At 35.2% G+C, this 13,724-nt stretch overlaps 1 protein-coding gene across 12 annotated transcripts in view; it reads right to left on the reverse strand.

The window, feature by feature from the left end:
* KLHL5 (kelch like family member 5) overlaps positions 1-13,724 on the reverse strand; it is a 59,805-nt gene that overhangs the window by 17,395 nt on the left and 28,686 nt on the right. For all 12 annotated transcript variants that reach the window (XM_064511285.1, XM_064511284.1, XM_064511281.1 and 9 more), the window contains 2 exons: positions 8,175-8,311; positions 7,553-7,749 (listed from right to left, as the gene is read on the reverse strand). In XM_064511285.1, the coding sequence (XP_064367355.1) occupies positions 7,553-7,749; positions 8,175-8,311 (334 nt within the window). The remainder of the gene's footprint in view (positions 1-7,552; positions 7,750-8,174; positions 8,312-13,724) is intronic.

Raw genomic sequence — 13,724 nt, forward strand, 5'->3', positions numbered from 1 at the left:
GAAAAGTATTTTTAATACAGATGACATAATTTGAAGATAGTCTTTTATGGAGCCCCTACTATGTCTTCCCCACTTGTCCCTCCTTCATGCCACCTCTCAGTTGTGCCAGTAAACTGACCTAGGGGAGAAAAATCTGTAGAGTTATTTTTAATCCTGATCATTTCCCCAACTCTGTTTACTACATGGCCCCACAAACAGATGTGCTAAAACAACTGGAGGGGAAGTGCATGGAATTGCATGAGCAATGGGTTGTGGGGGTTGTTCATATAGGCACTGCAACTGGAAGAAATTCTTCCCAAATTATGGTTTAAAAATAAATTGATTTGTTTGCACTTGATGTAGAATACGTAGAATACAATGTAAGATGCTTTGCCAAGCAAGGACACAGCATACTACAACTGCTGAGCATATCTGTAATAGTTTTCATTACTACTAGATTAAAATACAGCAATTTAAGTTTCCAGAGAAAATAAACAACACTAACAATTTCATTTTGACAATCAGTTGGTTCTTTGAAGTTTATTTTACTATTTTATAGGTTTTATACAGCTGATCTGATAAACTGACAGGAGAGCAAATGATACAAAGAATCCACAACACTGTACATTCTTTGCTTTATTAGCAAGACTTATTTTGACAGGATTCCAGCTTCTAATTTTCATTCTGTCATTACCAGCAATAAATCCTCACTTCAAAGTCAGAAAAATGACAATATATAACATTTCTGACATTTATATTACATTACTTCAAAATACCAGGACTTGCAGAATATTCTGTAAGGATTCTCATGAACCGAGGCAGAAGTAGCAGAAAAGTATATAGAAACATGATAAGCACTACGAGCTTATAGCGAGAAACCTGAATGTTTTTTTGGAATGTAACAGAAAAGGGGGAGATCATGCCTAGCCTCTTTCCCCATACACCTTTACAAGGCAGCAAAGGAAAAAAAAGTAAAAGAATCTATGAATCACATGTTCTTATACTTTGGCAGCTCAAAAATCAGTTACCTCACACTCCAGGCTCAAAGTAACTTCATGGTAATAAACTAGTATTACATTCAATAGAGTAAACATACTGTTGATTACTAGATAGCCAACAAACTGAATGCTGGTTTTGCTCTTCAACCGCACGTACCTCCAAAACACCTGAAGGATAAAGGGCATTAGATCCATGGATGAGGTCTCACTGAACTAAATCGATCAGCCTTAAAATTAGCCTTATTTAGTATTTTGTTTATAAGATATCAAAATAGAATTGCACACTAATGAAAAATCTGAATTAGAAGCAGCTACATACTGGAAAAAATGGGATTTCAAGGTAAAATAAGAAACAATCAATGAAAATCAGAAACTTGGGAGCAGAAGCAAGACCTGCACTGCAAAACAGGTACAAATTTAGAGTACAAAACAACAACAAAAACATACAGCACAATTTGACATTGCATATACACAGGATACTGATGACAAAGCAAACAGATAATACCTCTTCCTTTTTATTACTTAGTCTAATCATTTCATTCAAAGCTAGGTACCTCAGTACTCCAAAAATACTAAAAAGCTAAAGAATGCTGAGCAAAGAGGAAAAAACTAGTAAGGAGTAAAACAGTCCATCTTACATGAGAAGTAACATATATAGCGTGGCTACAAGATGTCTAAGGGGAAAGATCAAAGAGACTACACTCCAGAGATACCTCTGGAGTTGAAAGTAGGGAAACAACTGAAAGCATTATCTGTGGACATATACCTGCATATTCCTGAATAGAATTACAAAAGGAAAATTTTACTTTTAACATCTGAAAAGCTTTCCCAATAAAGGGATCCAACTGGCTACAGAAGTATTATTTTAAAGTGAAAGCTATAACAGATTACAAGGGAGATAGAACTGTCTTTTCCTCTTTAATTTGTTTCTCTGTATTACGAAATGGAAGTTCAGACAATGAGCAAACACGGGAATTAAAAACAGTGAAAGGACCATACCAACTTCAGCAGCACCACACATGCTTTTTTTTTTCTTTAATACTCTGTTACTGAATGCTCAGGAGTAAAACTGAAGTTGAAAACCAATCAAAATTATTTCCATGCAGTTAAAAGAAATTCAGATTCCACTGAGTTGTCTTCACTGTTCTTTTTGGTTGAGTCTCTGTCCTAGAGCATTTGCAAGCTGGAGCTGTGCTTTTAGTTTTGCTGAATAAACAGGCAGTGAAAACTGACAAAGAGAAAAGCCAACACTTACTACCTTAAACCTTCCAAATTTTCTATCCAGATCACAGGGAGAGGAAGGGGAAAGCACCTGGATGGAAAGTTTTCTTTGTCTCCGAAGGCAATGGTGCGCTGGTCTTGCATGAGTCATTCAGGAATCTTCTTCAGAAAGATTTTTTCCAATGGGATTTAATCTCTTCAACAGCTGTTGTATGTAAAAAGCCTGATTTTCCTTCTTGTTATTTTGAGACAATTGCTTTCTGATGGGAACAAATTTAACTTCCTCTTGCTCCCATTCTATTTTTAGAGCAGAGACTCCTTTTGAACACAGTATCAAAGCATTCCAATGGGAATACAGCCACATAGGCCTACGTCTGGGACTTTTTATACTCAGAATCTGACAGTTCCTCTTCCTCTACAGACAGGGATTCTGAAGCCAAAAAGGAGGAGCCAGTGTATCTCCTAGCATTCTTAACCTCCTCATTAGCCTTTGCTTTTCTTCTTCTTATGGGAACTCTCTGTGGAAGAACAGGATATTTCAGAGAACAAATGGTCTGTACTTTCAGTCCCCTGTTTTCTTGTCTTGAAAGTAAAAAGAGTTTTCCCTCCCCCAATATTAGCTCCTCAAAGACCTTGGCCTGAGGTTTATGCGGTAGCTAAAGCTACCCGCAGTGGCATCCCTCACTCAAATCATAAGCTCAGATCCAACCCCCACCCAACTGCAGAGTGAATAATGCTGATATTCTTAACCAGAGTTCTATCTTGGCCTTGGTACAGAGCAAAAAAACATCAGGCACATGTAAAACATACGGGCCATGATCCTTATTTTCAGGTGCTGCTTATTCCCAAAGTGGAATCCAGTTAGACAGTTAGGCTTCCTAATATCGAAAGAATTTGAATCTGAGTGTAATCAAAAAACCCACAGCGAAAGAAGAACTGTATACAGAAATCCAACAGCAAGCTCTAACCAGAGCTCTGTCTAAATTCTGAACCAGGGCAACTGAACAGCAAAAGATGCATGACTCATAGGATCCGAAGGAGAACAAATAGGGAATGCAATTTTGTCACATACTGGCTGCTCTAGTCAGCTGGCCAATTTAGGTATAGATTTGTTAAGAAGAACTTAGAGCTGAGGTATCTGACCTCCTAGGAAACTATTATGGCCAGATGAACATAAGACAGCAGCCACTTCCCTTTAAGTCAGCTTTGACTGCTGTGCTCAGCGATGAACTAACCCAATGTTCTTGGTGTGCCCTAGGTTTGTATAAAGTACATCTACTGCAGCTTGACTCCTCTCTGCGTAGTTTCTGGATTCCAAAACAGGTTAGGCAGCATCCAGAAACCTATTTAGTCACACCAAGGCAGCAATGACCTTTCGTGTTAAGCAGAACTGTACTCACAGACCTTGAAAGCCAGAAGTATGTTGGGAGTTTTCAAAGGTGAAAATAGCTGAATGAGTACTTTCAAAGTCAGAGGATCACCGACCAGGATATTTTGGAGTGCAATTTCAGGCGCATGAATATAAAATTCTTGTTTCACACAATCTCTGGATCTGGCCCTTTGTGGATGAAAAATACTGAAATTTCTCACCTCTTTACCCTCCCCCAAACAAATTACCCTGGCTGCTGGGAGAAAAAAAGGCATATTTTTGCTCTTTGCTTCATCCTCCCAAATTGTAAACTCCATTTTGTCATGACTTTTGCTGCTCAACTCCTGCTCTACAAGATAAAGCAAGTCCCACACCTGCCTATTCTTCTGCAAAATTCCTAGCTTCTGTAATTGGCCTCCTCTTCAAGTCTGTCTTCTTACAAACAGCCATTGCTTGTCCTGAGAAATCATGCAAACTACAAAGTCAACTTTATCTGAATCTTGTAACGTTTTGATCATTGCTCATGTACTTCTGAAGAGTTATGATAAAAAAAAATGACCTTTCACTCTGCTTTGAAGTATGAAAAGCTCTGAGAAACAAAGATTATAAAGCTGTCTACTTAGAGACTGATTCAGGCACTATCATATTTTGTGTTTTAGGAGATTTGCTAACTTTTTTTTCTTTTTTGGTTATAAGTAACAAAGTTCAAAATTCAGCTACTGAAAAAGCTGCTGATGCTTACCTCCCTACTCACTATAGAAAAGAGCATGGGCTAACTTTTCCTCATCCGAAGTTTACTTTTTTCCTTGTGAAAAGGGAGCTAAAGCTTTTCATCCAAGGTAAACTATCAATTGCTCTCTAACAAACAAGATAACAAAATAAATGTTTCTTTTTATGTTGTGAAGACAACTAAAGTTCACCAGTAGGCATTATGTTAGAGAGCAAGAAAAATGCGAAGAAGCCACTACGTGTGAAAAAGCTTTATGAATTAAAGTGAATAGACACACTGCTGGATAGTCTATTAAAATATTTAAATTGATAGTTATATGACCCCGGCAAAACAGCAGACAGGATAACCTTGGGATAAAAGATATCTTTACTCAGATACATCTCATGATTCTGTCAACTGTATTTTACATTCTTGATTGTTAAAAATCAAGTACATAGTAGCTCTTTATACAGCATTGCATCCACATTCATTCGCCTCTTATTTTATGTTTCACTTAATGCATCCTGAGAATTTTTCAAGCTTTGTTAAGTTTGCAGTGTCAAAAAATTGACTTGTTTTGATAACCCTGAAAATTTTTCTCTTCTGAATAAGCAGCTTATCAACTATCAAATGAATAAACAATAATGTAACTTTTAAGTCCTTCTAGTATAGCATATATCTATAACTTTAATATGAAGTGGTGCAGCATTCACATCCATATTACTGTATTTTTATTTTTTAATCACACTGCATTGTGTGATTAAAACCTTGCCCATGCTTTCCAATGATTCTAATGAACATTATTCAGAACAGGTCTATTAACAGAGGTAGGCTTACTGCGATAACTTACTGATTGGTCTTTTATTTTAACCAAAGGCTCATTTCATCTGAACTTCTAGTCTTGATGTAATAAAGCTGATACGGTGCTTATCAGAATATTCCATGTGCCACATAAATCTTTAAAACTGAGAGGTTGTTTTAATTGCAGAAAACCAGTTGTATGGCAGTCTGACTTCTTTTGTCAGAGGAAAAGAAAAAGTCATTGCAAATAATATATATAAATTAAAATATACTCATTACCTTCAAATTCCAGTGCTTTAAGGGAAGCAAAATTACATGGAAAAAATCTAAAATATGCACTATATTCACCATAATCCCTTATTGTTCACAGCATATAAATAAGTCATGGTTTTAACAAACAGAATTTACAGATACTACAGGTGTGCTTAACCCTTATGTTCTAATATGTTTTAATGGAAAGAGCATCAAGTAGCTAACATTTATTACTGTTGAACATTTTCTACTTTCAAACAGCTTTTAAATAAATAAATTACTTGGGGATTTATTTTAATTGAAGATTCATTTGGATTATACATTTCTATGCAGTTTCCATAGCAACATTCATTTCAAACTAAGGAAACCGCTTCTATTACTCATTACTAAAATTCAATTTCATGTCTCTGCTGGAACTAAACAACATTAAAAGAGGCCTTGGGAAGAATTCATCTAGCACAACTAATTGGTTTTGAAAATGGCTTTTAAAATCCAGCTAATTTAAATTTTATTCACAGCAAAGCCTTAAAAGCAACGATTTTGCCACTGCAGTAAACAACAGTCAAAAGGCATACAACTATTTTCCTGTGGTCTGAACAAAAGAAAGATGGGGTGTCAAAAAAGAATGGCTGTTAGAAAGTTCAAAACCACATTCTCCCACAAAAAGTCAGGAGTTGCAGGTCAAAATAGTAAGACTATATAAACTCTAACACTTATTAAAATGCACTAGTCTAGCATTTGCTACTATTCTAATCTTTGCATTCCACTAATAAAGTTTATAATGGACATGACAATAACACAGACCAGAACACATTTATTCTGAGAAAGAACAGACTGATCAAAGAAGAGAGGTATTCTTTTTGCACAGTATTCTGCATTACAGTCTCTTTCAACATTAATTCTCATTCTCAACATTTCCTCAAAGATATAAAATGCATTTATCTTTACTATTTCATTTGACTATTTCTAATTGCAGTCTCCTCATCTACGATTAAGCAATAATGAAGGTAAAGAATAGAAACATGTAAATTACAAACTGAATGCTATTTACGGACTGTTTTGGTAAACTTCAGCACATATATAATTTCAAATAGAGCAGAGATCCAGTCATTAGGAAAGAACATTATATCATAGAAAAAAAGAGCTACTTTAAACTGTTTTCATACTAAACTAAGTTATTTTAAGCCAAGAAGGAATTAAAAAAAAAAAAACAAACAAACCAAAACAGCAGTTTCCAAATCAGCAAACATTCAGAAAGTAAGAGGACAACCCATGGATTTCTAATTGTAATTACAAGACAAAAAAATTACACTTCTTGGATCTAAGCCAATAGTTCAATGGCAACGCAATGCAATGCCATACAAGCAAATTAAGTACCATCTTAATTCCCATGTCTGTTATGCAGTATCTACATGCCCTAGTTCAGATCCCAAGAGCTCAAGCAGACAGGTGAAGTTTCATCAAGAAGAGAGAAAAATACCTCACAGAACTCTGCAAAGAGCAAATGAACTGACTTGCCTTAGAGATACTTCTCCTGCTTTCTTCTGCTGACATTACTAAAATGTTCTTTTGAGAAAGAAAATAAGAACATTTTAAATTAGGGGAAAAAAAGGATGGCTATTAATAAGCTAAAATTTAGATAAGTCGGTAGATCAGTCTTTCTCTAAATAAACTCATAAAAGTATCTCTGGCAAATTGGTATCTAGCCCCATATTGGATATCCCAAGATCATATTCTTTGATGCCTTGCTGATATCCCATTACTAAAAAATTAAGGATAAAGCAGAATCCATACTGACAAATATCCGCATTCACACCCCATGTGCAGCTTGGAACCTGATTTCTGCAATTCCTTACTGAATGAAATAGTATACGATTTATATTTTAATGTCTTATTTTGGACTAGATGATGGCAGCTTGTCCACTGCTGAGTTTGTAATTTTCAACTGTCAGAAATAAGAACTAGCTTTTTAATGATTTTATTGAATGCATATCACACAATCCCATTATGGCTACAAGGAACTGTTAATGCATGCCCATTTTCTTCCAACTCTAAACCAGCAACTTTATAGTTATTTTGTTATTTCTCATCATGGGAACATGCACATGTTCTTTTTTGGAAAGTGGCCATGTTTTTCTGGGGGGGAAAAATGAGCATTCTATTCAGGCTGACATCGTACTTTCCTTACTAAAAAAGTAGATGATGCTTAAAATAAGAACATACCATAGTGTAATTGTGAGCCACCTTGTGCAAGTCAGTGCAACCCTGTGCATCAGCAAAAGATCGGATTCCAAGGCAGTTGGATGGGTGAAGCTGCTTCATTAGGAACTTACAGCACGCTTCTACAACCTGAGAGAGCTGAAGAAGGCAAGCTGTAGACAACAGGCACTCAATGTTATCTTCTTTTAATTCAAGACGACCTAGCAACAACAAAAAAATAGAACAAATTATTTTACTTTCATTATTTGTCAAACTCCCCAAAACTCATATGCAACAAAATTATTTACAGATTATATGACAGAACATAAGGCTCAGCAAACATTACCCTCAGCAATAGAAAAACCAGCTTTTCAAAATTAGTACCTATAAAGATGCAGTAAAACGGAATCTTAATAAAATTCCTTTTTTGTCAGTCATAATTCATCTGAAATATTCAGGTAATTAGAGAAACTATGCCCTACCAGGTTGCCTCAGGTAAGAGCAGTGATGATAATTTTTTTTTTTTTAATAAATGAGGAGTTAAATCATGTGAATAGTAAAAAAAAGTGAAACACCTGAAATCTAGTAATGGATTATAATGCTTACAGGAGGACAAATCATTAGACAATTTTCCCATTTTAATTACCTGTATATGCATATTGAACCAGAGCCCACAATGCATTTGGCTCCACACCTTCCATCTTGATTTCTTCCTGTCTTGCTTCCCTTACATCATTAGTAAACATTGCTGCAAAGTAGTCGGAAACAGAGGAGAGAACCAATCTGGGTACGGAGAAATGGAGAAAGACAGGGAGAGGGTGAGAAGGGGAGGGAAGGGGAGGGGGGGAAAAAAAAAAAAAAAAGCTTAGTCAAGCTGATACGTGTTAATTTATGCTTCATTATTTTGCCCTTTGATGAAATGCTGTACTGAGAAAAACATTTTAAAGTTGACAAACTGCTTCATGCTCCAGTTTCTCTCTCTGAATAATGAAGTACTGTTGCCAAAGCTACATTTGCTGCCAAAGTAAACGATTTACCATTTCAAAGCTCAGTAACTTTTAATAGTCAAAACAAAAACAACTCACAAAAATACATATCCTGGAAACGGAATACAAACAAATACAATGAAAATAATTTTAGTTGATTTCCATTTATATCAGTTGCATTTTTAAAAAACAAAAATTGACTTACTTGTCCTTTTTCAAGTGCTTTAAAATCATTTTACTCTTGGTGCACACATATGCATTCATTTACGAATCCTGATGACAGAACTAGGCACAGTAAAAATGGAGGCAGTACACACAACAAAAGCCCATATATATGAGTAGAAAAAAAGTGATCCACAAAAGAAAATAACTCACATAGTAATCTCTTTTGTGTGCACTGAGCATTTTATTAACAATTCTGAGTAATTTAAGATACTGAATAAGTAAATATGCTGTTACTGCTCAACAGATACTTCTTTAGATTATGGAGAGCAAAACATTGAGTATGTAAAACAATGGCATAAGAAGTCTCAGTATATGTTTACAGGACTAGAAGGTGAAAGAGAAAGCAAATCCCAAATCCTCTGGAGCAGGAATAACCAACCCATGGTTCTGTTGTACGAAGGCCACCAGAACTATTCATGAGGTCTGCTCTTTTCTTTCCTAAGAGACCAGGCTATGGGCTGGATCAATTTTCTTGCTATGGCAGTCCACTGTTAGTTGTTCTGCTCACAGAAAGATCATATATAAACACTCTTCCACATGTTCTGAGCCACACAAACAGGAACCTCAAGAACGAAGCCTACGGCCCGCAGACTACCCAGTCCATCTGCGTACACACTATGAATCCAGTTCTTCAGGAAATATCCATTTGTCCTGTCCTGAGTCTTTGCATTGGCTTGTTAAGATGACGGAGGTTGGGGGCCACAAAACAGAATAAAATTAATTGACCGTACAGTTGGAAAGGTGAGCACTACTACTTAGAAATAAGTCTCAGACATGTATAAATGCGGAGCATTGCAGGTACATAAACAGAAAGTCATGTTAACAGCAAAGTAGCACACTTTTTTACTTCTTTCAACTATTTTTTTCATGCTTTTCTATCTTCTGACCATTGACCATTTCCATCTTTTTGGTCAGGCCTGCAGTAGGATAATCAATTTTTTTCTAGTTGCTGAGGCAACAAAGATGTGTATGACTAGATAGGAAAAGGATTTTTTTTTTTAAAGCTTGTATGATTGAAATAAAATCTTGTAATGAGAAGTAAAGTTCTGTTCTTTTGAAGAACAAACAGTTCTTGCAATATGAGATTCCTTCTGTGGCTCATTCTCAGAGAAAAATTACAACATTTTGTCAGGGTACCACACAAACATTTTAATTTCTGGTTTAAAAATACCTTCAGTTGAATGAAAATACTGCCTCCTAGAGAACTGTAGAAATTTACTGAGACTGGAGAGTAAATTCATCTAAACACCAAGGGAAAGTTTCTGCAGTTGGCTTTGATGCTTGAATGAGATGACAAGATCAGATTTATACATGGAAAATAGTGGCCTTACCTGCAAGGAAAAGTGTTTAGATGGACAGGATTTGAATAACCCTGGCATCCCTGAAATTCTGATTCAGAATAAAACAAAACCTCAAACAACCTAAAATATTTAATGCTGACGATACTGATGTGTCTATGTAGTACAGAGCTTGAAAAAGATAATTGTCATGGGAAATAGAACCTAAAATCTAATCTTAGCACATTTTTTTTTGTTTTTGTAATCGTACAACTATTTTAGTTAGCTGCACCACTGTTTAAAAAATGACTGGATATACCTTAACAAGAGCTGTTACAGAAATGACAAATAATAACTCAGAGATCCAGACTCTCTACCAGCTCTACTGGTACCAGAAAATTTCACTCTGTAAATTCCAATCTTGAAGTACTTCAGAAAAAATTATGCAAATTTGAAGATGCAATCCTTTTCATATTTTTGTAAAGTTGTATTCAGATTCATGAGAAAGTATATACACTCTGCAGCATTAAGTGCATTCCAGAGAATAACTTGCATATGCCAAAATAGCGCACACAGCCCCAGAGTAGATTAATACAAACAATATGCCAAAACACAAGTTATACTGATAAAATTTTTACTGTAACTTTAGCCAAGAAACATGTTCACAATGGAAAGTCTTAGAATAGACAGCCATATCTTTTTCTTCTTAATTCAACCTGTTTAGAAAAAAGTTCTTTCAAAGAAAGAAAGGGGTTAAAAGATACAGTGACAAAGCATCAAGGTGACACTGAGCTAGTAAAAAAGAAAACAAAGGCAGACTTCCAGTTAACCAGCCTGTCACTTTTTCCCACTAGTCAACAGAAATCAATTACTACTTTACTCATGCCATTTGACACCAACTTATTCATTGATCTTTTAAATTCACTGCTAGTAACCGATTTTTCTTTCGACCTTTGTTTTTGAATTGTCTTAAAATAAGCTGCATTGCTACACACAAATCACACAATGTGAAACTGCAGAATCCATTGAAGAATTTCCCCATCCATATTTGACATATCTTCTAAAAGAGCTCTGAAAGACCTAAGTGACAAGTATGATCTTTCAGAAGAAAAACCTGTGCTATATGACTATAAAAACGGTGCCAATTTTAAATGATAATATTTACAATTCCCCTTTCAAACTGAGCCAACATTTGCAAATGATTGCGCTGTTAGTATGCAATACAAACAGATTCTCTCTGCATTATTTATTAATCAGTAAATTTAACATATTGTTCATATCAAGAATTCACTGGAAACTACACTTGCTACAAAATATCGACTTTCCTCATTTTAGAAACTGAAGAAAGCCGTTTTTTTTGTATTCTGTGTTTATACTCTTTCCCCCCCCCCCCCCGAAGTAACATTTATTTTACATTTTATATTGGCCTGACTAAAAGGCCTATAAAATCCAATTAAATCAGTATATACTGAGATTATAGAGGCCTCTAACAGTACAAAGAGTTTTCAAAAAGAAGCCTGTATACAGTTGGCACTGTATTCCTTTAGATGTAGAACACATTTTTCCTTTGCTCTCTTATTAATCACCAGCCACTGCCAAATCCTCAATTCTGCATAGATTAAGTTTACAAGAATTTGGCTACCGTATTAATTGCAGTAGATTGACTGCTCTTTTTCAGCGCATAGGAGAATTTATAGAAATAGGAACATACAAATGCAGTAATTTTTCATCCGAAAGACAGTAAGATATATGAACAATTAATCCCTCTGGGAAAAAAACTCCACAGCTATGGATTAAATACTGGAAAAAACAAAAAACACAAAAACTATGTTTTAGTATGTCTCCCTGTTTTTACAGGAAGTTCCAACAGTACTGATGTCTTTAATTTCTGTGATTTCTCCTGATCAAAAATTTGGAAACAGCCACCAAGATAGCTTAATTCATTTTGAGGAACCAAGCTGTCTAATTTCATTGCTATTTATCGAAAGCCAGTAAAATATGCATAAGCAGGATAGCATGCTTGGATTAAATTGTACTACTTTTTGGAATGGCCATAAGTTGCATCACCTAGATCTTTTTCTAGGTCTTCAAAGCAATTATTAGCTAAAATGACAATAGCTGTCAAATCTGACAATTTACAGACAGTATCTCCAATCAAGATTCACCTCTGTCAGAATGAAAAGAAGCCTCTTAACATCTTAGAGAAAAAAAGGGACAGTTCCTAGGCACCTCCTGGTTTCTGGCTGCATAACAGCTGATAAAGGTCCTAGGGAGCTCAACAACAACTAGCGTTCACTGAAGTTGTAAGGTGATGATGAATAGTTCTTTCATAATTCTTACCTTCTAATACAAGGCACCTTGCACACTGATGGCTTCAGCTAGTTTCTATTCTTGATGATAAAAAGGCATGTCAGTAATAAAAAGCACATATGAAGGTGGTACTATCCCATATTACTAACATATTTATATGTATTTGAATTAATTTTGTTTAAAAGCAAGCAATATCAAAAATAAGTGTAGTGTACAGTATATTTATGCTAAAAGTGATTTCAAATTATATCTTTCTTACAGGGAAATCGAACCTTTCAAAATTCTTCTGCTACTTCTCACTCTGGAATGATGATTACAATAAATCCTTTAGCATAGTTTTCAAAACAATCATATGATTAGTAGCAACAGATATCTGCATGGCATAATGTTAGCATTAAAAAAAAAAACTTTTTTTTTTATATACTTTGGCTTTTTACAAATACACTTTGTGCTAAGCTTGTATAAATAAGCAGTTAAAACAGACTACAGTGAAGAATTTACAAACTAAACAGACAATACAGAGTGTGAAAGAAAGGAAGTACTATAAGCCATATGGAAATCAAGCACAAAGAAAAATACAGATCTAGATCAAAAGTGTCTGCAAACCAGGACTCACACCCTTCCAAACAAATTTCCTAGCTACCAGAATACATAAGCTTCCACCTTTTAGCTTTCCAAAAAAAAGAAAGCTGTCCAGTGTAAATGAACTTTCTACTTTTTTACCAGTACCCTAATTACAAACCATTAAGCTAATATATAATACATGTTTGGTTACACAGTAAATCTTAAGATAAAATAATCACTAGTGGACTGAAATGCACTGATTGTTCCAGCCTGCTGGCAATGCTAAAGTAGTCAGAACTTGGATAGGCTGATGCAGGCAGTAAAAAAATCGATTTTCTTCTTACAACACAGGCTACCACAAGAACATCAAGCCTATACTCCAATTTTCTTACTGTTTTTTCATAAAATTTAGAACCAAATTCAAGATCTCCATCTTTCCCATTATGGAAAAGTTCAATTTTTAGTGAGGTACTTCTGAAGTACTAAGATGAAGACTGTGGTTATTGCTATGTTCCTCCGGGAAAACAACTTAAAACAGTAAGAGAAAACCTACTGTGCAAAAGACAAAGCTTCTTTATAGGCTGCTCCAACATTATAAAGTAAACTGAGGACACTCATAAGGCTCCCATCTTCTGCTACAAACAGAATGTGCACTTTGGCCTTACTTTTGTGTATATTTACAACACAGTATTCCAACTACAGCAAGATGTTTCTTCTATTAAGAAGAGAACAGAGACAGTAACAGTTAGTAGTATGTGCCTAATGCACTACAGAATTAGATACATTAGTAAAAACTGTAGGAGCAACAATCCTATAAATAAATGAGAAACTGGT

The sequence above is a fragment of the Dromaius novaehollandiae genome, chromosome 4 (assembly GCF_036370855.1).
Source record: "Dromaius novaehollandiae isolate bDroNov1 chromosome 4, bDroNov1.hap1, whole genome shotgun sequence".
NCBI lineage: Eukaryota > Metazoa > Chordata > Aves > Casuariiformes > Dromaiidae > Dromaius > Dromaius novaehollandiae.